General features: G+C 28.4%; 1 protein-coding gene across 1 annotated transcript in view; it reads right to left on the reverse strand.

The window, feature by feature from the left end:
* Nucleotides 1–8,667, reverse strand: part of LOC112680699 (thiamine transporter 2-like) — a 31,491-nt gene that overhangs the window by 3,955 nt on the left and 18,869 nt on the right. Inside the window, exons 2-5 of the mRNA XM_025550881.1 lie at nt 7,136–7,394; nt 6,591–6,718; nt 1,814–1,966; nt 1,125–1,227 (exon numbers count right to left, since the gene is read on the reverse strand). Coding sequence (XP_025406666.1) covers nt 1,125–1,227; nt 1,814–1,966; nt 6,591–6,718; nt 7,136–7,394 — 643 coding nt within the window. The remainder of the gene's footprint in view (nt 1–1,124; nt 1,228–1,813; nt 1,967–6,590; nt 6,719–7,135; nt 7,395–8,667) is intronic.

Here is an 8,667-nt window from a genome sequence, read left to right on the forward strand (position 1 = left end):
TTTAATGCCGCGGAAACCATCTACGTTTAATAATATTTTGGTAATGGAATTCACGTTATAATCGGTGAGTCATCATGGTTTTAATAAGGAAATAATTCGTCAAAAGAGCAAAGGTTCATATATTTTCAAATTAAAACGGAATTTCGTACAATAAAAACTATTATGATATTATGACAATGAATAATAATTGGAAACAAGAATTATGTAAGCGAATTTTTCAAACGAAACTGTTCGTCGTTTTAAAATCATATTTTTCTTGTACATATTATTTTCAATGGGAAAAAAGAAGATTTTCGTTTTGTAATCATATTTGTAGATACACACTGTGAATATTTTCACAGTACCACTTATTAATCGTACTAATTTTATATGAGTTTAAATAGAGTTATAGTTATATAGTGAAATCTATAGATTTGCACTAAATCTTTTTGTTGTTTTGTAAGTGCTATGCAACAGATTGCATTTTTCAGCAATAATAATACATAAATACCGTTAAATTAGTTTATTTATTTATTTTTTTTATAAACGCTGAAATTTCCAAAAGTTTAACAACTATATTAGAAACAAATTGATCGATTTAGCGGAATTGATTTTTAACACGATAACATATATCGCCACCAGCGCAAGATTAAAAGTTGATTATAACTTTTTTGAAAAGTTTTTTATATTGGTATATTTTATCATGAATAATTAATGCATTTTATCAACAATATTTAGAAATCTATTTACACGAGTATAAATCAGTGATCAATTAATATATTTTTTCTAAGAAACTATATAAATAATTAATTTATACAAAAAGCGAATATAAAATATATATTCACATAATTGAAAACCATAATGAACTGAAAATTATAATTATTAAAAACAATTTAACTCAATGATCTCGCACTAAACTGAAATGTTTGTTTTTTTAAAACGTAGTTCACTGGTATAGAGAAAATAAAAAGGTTAACTCGTCCCATGTGCTCTTAATGGTTTGTTCTACAACTTACGTTTCTGTTTGTAATATGGCGATAAAACCAGACACAAATTAGAACATAAAGCAAAAGATAATTACCAAAAATCGAAATCGCATTATTATATATTAAGGAGGAATAAAATATTGAACCTGAAATATTCACCCGTGATAAAAGCCACAGCGTCGACTCCGCCGTTGTACAGTTTGTTGTTGAACGGGTCTCTTTCGTTCAGATCCAAATAAAGCACATCGTTGTATGTCAACACCTGAAATTCTGTCGAAAAGTCACATATTGTAGGCGATGTCAATGAAAGGAAAATAATACCGCTCCGATGTATTAATAGTTTGCATGTATGTAAATTATTTTTAAAGACAAAAACATTGGAGACGGTAAGACCTTCCTAAATGTTGTAGAACCCCTCGGAAATAACAAAATTTGTACGAAAATATAAAAATAAAAAAATAAAAACATGTTTTTTTTTTTTTTGTGAATAATAACAAAGCAATTAGTTTAGTAATATAAAAGCACAAATATACAATTATATTGCTATTTTTTAAATGATACAAATGTACAAAACGACTTTTGATAGAAAAAAGTGATATGGTATGTTTAGTTGTAAACACTTTCAAGACGAAAAATAATTTACTTACGAATTACAACTTCATGGAAAGATTATATATAAAAAAAAAAGGGTATTCATATCGTGTTGATTTTTTACCGTATCCCAAATGTTTTTTTACCCCCCCCCACCCTCCCCACAGGATCGTTATTTTAACCCCTTAATACATCCACGTTTCGATTCAATGATACGCTGGGCAACCACCCATTCACAGTGTACCGAAGACGTTTACCTGAAAGTATATGCCGGTGGCGAAGGAGAACCATATGGCGTATTTCAATAGATACGAATTTGTGTACACGTCTGTCAACTCCAAGTACATCTGCTCCATGACCAATCGGACGGATTTCGGCCGTTTTTTCACCGCGGCCAAATCGCTACAGCCCTAAAAGAATAACAGAACGACGGTGATAATGATGATGACACTATGAATATTAATATTAAAAGGAGGACGAGGGATCTCGCATTTTGGTCGTTGCCACGCGTGTTCGGTTGTAACCGATATCGACGTTTACTCTATTGAAATATTATGTGCACGAGATCTTAATAATAAAACGGTTAATAATGACGTTTCCTAGGAACCGATGCGGCTTCAAAGCGATGTTGCACACGGTTTCATTACATGAACGAATTGCCTCCCGCGAAAAAAACTCGCATGTGTGTCCCGAGGGTTTTTCCTATTATTCTCAAATATTTATATGTATTAGCTCTACAGGGGAAAGTGTTGTCCTTCATGTTAACGTGTGCCTGAAATAATTAAACTCTGAAACTACATCCAACGCGAGAGATATGTTATCGAAATATATTTACACCGTTCGTTTCTTAGTAGACTATAATACAAATAATCGTGTTGATATTTTTTTGTCTATTTCTTCATAAAGCAATCGATACGAGTTGAAAAAAAGTATTAAACCGCCGCGAAAAAAACGACACTTAACATTTTTTCCATCTCAATTAAAAAGTAATTTATTATTATTTGATTACGGATAAAACAATATATCACCAAATCTAAATTGTTTTATTTTATTTCGAAACAAAGCTAAATCAATTTTAATCAATCACAAACTTCATTAAATACGTATTTATTTCTTCACTTATACCTTATATCACGAACGTGAAATTAATAAACTGATAATAGAAACCTAAAGTCAAGCAATCGGCTGACAATTGTTATTAAAAATATTGCATATGTGCATAGTGGAATTCCCATTTAACGTTCTTAAGAATTGAGGGAAGCAAACAGTTTTTATATTCAAATTTAAAGAAAAAAAAAATCATATTTCAGAAAAATAGTTCAGTTATAAGGGAGTAATGTATTCGATTTTGAATCTTGACATTATAATATGACAATCCAATCATTGGACTTGATGCACTGAACTTTTACGCTTGATGGTTTTGTGAATTAATGCTCATACTCAAATATTGTTTTTTATCGAATCGTCGCATCAGACTAAACCAAAAATAAAATAAATATAAATAAAAATTAAATACGGAAAACAAGCTACTTTACCCTGAAGTATTCATTGTTATGTGATAAGCAGCCCGTATTTATTCCAAAAAACGGTATCACAATGCACGCAACTATATGATATTGCATATACTCACATTAGACATTAAATTGTTATACCTTTTGTATTATAATATTGGTACACTTATAATAAAGTAAAACCTCGGTAAAACGGAAAATTTATTTGGTCCCGTTTCAAATACATAATGAAATCATCTCGGCGAAACGGCAACGAACACGTATCTGTATTAAAATTGGCTTAAAACTTCCCTTAAGAAGGAAATATAAAATGAAAAGATGACTAAGTCAATTTTAATATCATGTTGTCGATACACATGTCCTGACCGAAATTCAAGATATCTTTATTACTATTGACGTTAACCCAAAATAATTTTTTCACTTTACTGACCAACTTGAGACATAGAAAACCTAAAATTCGACTATTTTCATGGTTGAGAATCAAGGTGGAAAGAACGAAGCGACTGAAAATAACAAAACCTATGAGAAACCAGAAAATCTGATAAATGCTACCAAAATGCTATTTTTGTTTTCTTGAGGAACTCAATAACATTAAATAACGTTAAAATTGAAACTATACATTAATATTTAAAAAAAAAATGTATTGATGGATGAATAATTAAACTAATAACCACAGATTTTTTATAGAGAGAAACTTTCCGTGGATTTCGTGGAAGTAAATAATCATTTTAAACATTGAACAATATTATGAAGTTTACTAAGTGGTAAAAAATACTCGTTTAGTACAGTGACTATTAACTGCCGTTACGAACTATCGTTCTAGTCGTAAACTGTACACGTAAATACTAATGTAACAACCAGGTGGGTATAAATAAATATTGAAACATGCACGTATCACCAATTCAATTAATAAGCTAAGGTAGTAATAATGAAGTCGAATAAACAAAGTCAACATTGAAATAATGTAGGATTATTCACAAATAATAATTAGGGCAAAATATTAATATACGTAATAAATGTCTAAATCTATAAAGCTCAACAGATTCACAAAAACCCCAAATATCATAAGAGACTTTATAATTTATAACATTTACAAATCATCCAAACTAATTTTAAGAAATACTTTCAACAAATTTGACACCAATTACTACACAATAATAATAATATCGTCAATTTTACCATTAAACATTAAATTCCAAAATTGTAAGATAAAAAAATACGTTATTCAACAGCCAAAAACTGACCAAAAATGCCATGTGCCAAATGTAAGAATACAACGGCAACTAAACCAAAAATTTTTTAACTGACTCAGTCGAATTATTTTTATAAAAAAAAAATAATAATGGGGTAAAAATGTCGATGTTTATTTTACCATGGACGTCTTCAAATTTTTTTAAAAAAAAAACAACTAGCATACTATATACATATAGATACAGTGCTTAAATGTATCACTTAAAGTTCAGTTACTTGCAAACGAAGATCCTCGATAATATGGATGATGAACACTTGACCACTAAGATATAAGTACATAACCGTGTATCTATTTTACACACCAAGAAAGAAATTTCCAAAAATAAGACCAAAACAAATAATCTCGAAGTTTTCAACTGAAATTGACGTACTGTAATTTAATAGAAATAAAAATTAAACTCAATTTTGAAATTAACTCATTTTTTACTCAATAATTAATTAATTAATACTATATTAATACTATTTATATTTATATTTATTAAACAATAATATATTAATATATTTATAACCAACTAATTAACTATATAATTATTGTTTCTTTGAATAAAATAAAAAATAAAGTAAAATATAACGTTTTTTATAACCGAAAGTTCAAATATTAGAGACTTTCAAATGTATGCTTAAAATGCTTATTAATATCGTGATTTATAAGTTCAAGGAAGACATAAGAAAAAAAAATGTAATTTTATAAAAGTTATTAAAACAATAATTTTATACCCGAATGACGTAAAAATAAAAACAGTTTTATTTGTCCGGAAACGTTGAGCTAACCGATTTTATTCGTTGCTATAGGGCTAGAAATAAGATGGCATCATTGTGTTCCGTTTTGTTTTTGTGGCATCTACGCTTGTCCGACGGAAGTTTTATGGTAATTTTATTTCGATAAGAGCTCGATTCCTACGAAATTTACGAATGGTCATGATGATATATTCAAATTATCGTGGTGAAATCGATTTTCTTATCCGTATAAAATACCCGAAACAGTTGGAATGTTTATTTTTTTACTTTTTGAATTGCACTTCTCACGAAAATACATTGTATCGAGTAATTTGTTTCAACTAAATTATCATTTATCTTCCACAGTCAACATGTTGACGTTACTCATTTAAATACTGTAAAAACAACGTAATGTTGTGTTAAACTAAAAATGTTAAATGTACCACTTTTGGCAGCATAATGAAAATAGAGCTATAATGTATTTTGGTTCGGGTGGGAAATGTATTCCACTATCGTATGGATATAAACATTGAAAACAAAGAGGGTTAAAATATGAAGAGTGAAAATTCATAAAATATTATGAAATATTCTTCACAATTTTAAAAATATGATTATAAATACATAAAATGTGCAAAATTAAATTATTAAATTATTTATAATTATTTATAATATTCATATATATATATATATATATGTATATATGACTTACATAAATGTATATTGCAATAAATATATGGAAACGACAATAATATAATAATAGTGACGAAAAAAAATGTGTAAAGTTATGGTACGTTACTCAAGATCTATTCATTTTACATACGTTTAATGCCATCTCGTGAATGTTTAGCCATTGCAAATTTGTAGTGTTAAAGATTAAAAATAGAGTGCGCTTCAAATACTGTTTACCAGTTATTTGTACGATTAAAATCCGAATAAAGCTTCTAAAAATTTGCAACACATAATAATAATTAAACGGACTGTCGAAAATAAATTTTAAAAAATAAACATATTTAGTAAAGATATAGTATTGTAAACTAACAAATCAATTATATTGTATCTTCAACAATTGTGTTTAAGAAGTCATCCAAACTTGAATGAGTCACTACTTCTAAAAATGAATTTTTCTTTAACAAAAAATACCAAATAAAATTTCAAATGTATTTCAGTTAATTGGTGAGAAATATAATATTGAAAATTCTTAGAAGATTAAAAAAATATATATATGTTGCATTACAATTATTTATACAATATATAAACTCGTACATTGTATACTTCATATTTTAAATCCATAAAAATTATTTTGATAATCGTAAAAATGCAGTTGTGCAGAAAATCCTTAACATAATAATTCAGGTGCAAGAAATTGTATACACTTTGAGTTTTAAATATTTTTAATCTGTAGCTCACTTCAAAATCGCAATTTCTGTTTGAAACTTCTAACAGTGATTCCATTATAGTTGGTGTTTTTATATTTAGATACAAACGGTATTGAGTAGGATTGATTGAAAATAATAATATTTTTTTGTTAAATAAACATATAAGTACTGATATTTACCTTGGTAGATTTATCTTCAAATGTTTTGTAATTTATTATTGGCGTTAAAGTAGGACTGTCAGGAAAAAAATAAATACTTGATGTCACTCTAGGGAAAAAAAATGTAAATACAAAAGCTAAAACTGAACCTGTAAAAGAAAAAAAAATGATTCAGTGACGTTAAATAAGTGCAAATGAAATATTTTGTCTTCTAACTAAAGAGTGCATCGATTAAGTTATTACCGAGTTTAAAAATAATGACCAGTAACACGTGATCATAATACGCTTTTGGAGGTCTACATTAGGAGGGGAAAAAATTCAAAACGAAAACCATTTGATACTATTCAAGCAAAAATTAATATGGCATATTTTTTTAATTGTATGCGATCACATAATTTTTTTATTGTTTAATTTTTTTGTCATCAACTCTCACCTACACCTGACCGTTTTACATAATCGGTGTAGTAACGCTATAATATTTAAGCGCGCGATAATGAAAGGTGTAGGTAATCAAAATTATGATTTTTTTTTTTTTTTTTGAAAAAGAAACATTTTGTGAAACTTACCCGCAAGTGACAGGTAAACAAGTGAACTGTACTCCAGGTGCACAAATGAAACCGCGATCTGAGCGAATGTAGCTGCTATACATTTGCCAAGTAGATTCGATCCTCTGACGACACCGGTCATCTTTTGGTACAGCTGACGATCGCGGATCTTCGCGTATGCGTATGCCATGTATGCCATTTCAGAAGCCGATGTGAGACCCAAAAAAACCATGCTTAGCTGAAAAGATGTAATGAAACATTTTGTCGCAAAAATGTGTTTTCAGTTGCATCATGTGTGATCGTGAACGGCTACGATCGTTTTATTTGTGTTGTGAGCACCGACTACCAATGATCGAGATCATAATATTTAGATACTGCTATAAAGTGATTTTTAAATCAATTGGATTATTATAATTGATGATAAGAAAAAGGATAATATTTACATATTAAAAGTGGTTTAGCTACAGCCGACAACAAAATGTTGTACTCATCATAATATCAGAAAGTAACGGGTGAATTGTGGCACGCGAAATAAGTCTGTTTCTGATAAGGATGAACAAACGCAATGTACATGAAGTTACATCAATAACAAAAATTTAATAACAGTAGTTTCTTCTCAAACTAAGGTTTCCCAGTCGAATATTTATGTATATTTCGAAAAACCAAACAGACACTTTTGCACTGATTAATTTTACCAGAAAGTGTAAATGTTGTGAATTATTATTTTAATTTATTTCACATGGATAACGAATTATTATGTATTAAATTGTTAAAATTATATATGATTTGATTTTCGATATAACAGTACGTATTAATGAAGTACCGATTCGGAACGTGTTGGTGACGTTTTGATGGTATCTTTACGAATTTAATGGTTTCGGTTTCAGTTAAGAAAAAATATTTCACTTATGGTTCTTAAAAATAATAAACATCGGTTTCGGTCTCAGTTTTGTATAACACCGATTTTATCAAAAACTATTGGTCTTTCTTTATTTAAGAAGTAAAAGGATTTTTTACTTCATAAAATAAACAAGTTACATTGACTTTTAACATTATCATCTTTGAAGTCTAATTTATAAAATTTATAAATATTTATGAATATTTAATATTAGTTGCTCATACTAACATATAGATGGGTAATTCAAATGTGCTAATCACGATAGATGTAAATCCATGATAGAAAAATCTTCACGATAAAAAAAGAGTGCAATTTATTTATATTTCATCTAGACATAAACACGTCCTCCCTAATATAGGGTGGAATTTAAAATGTATATACATTTTATCTACTTTAGAGTGTTTATAAATTTTATATCTTAATATATCCATTAAAATATCAATATTCGGTTTGCTTATTGCGGTTGTTCAAATCTCACCAAACATTGGAGTATTAAATTATATAAAATTTTATTAATCAAAAGAAAATACAATAAATACAATATTAAATATATATTTTATAGCAGCGGTTCCCAAATTGTGTGACGCGCCACCCAAAGGAGGCGCGAGCACTTAACAAGGGCGGCGCGACGCGCGGTTGGAATTTTACACATATT

Source organism: Sipha flava, unplaced genomic scaffold (assembly GCF_003268045.1).
Source record: "Sipha flava isolate LNK unplaced genomic scaffold, YSA_version1 179_pilon_pilon, whole genome shotgun sequence".
In the NCBI taxonomy this organism is placed as follows: domain Eukaryota; kingdom Metazoa; phylum Arthropoda; class Insecta; order Hemiptera; family Aphididae; genus Sipha; species Sipha flava.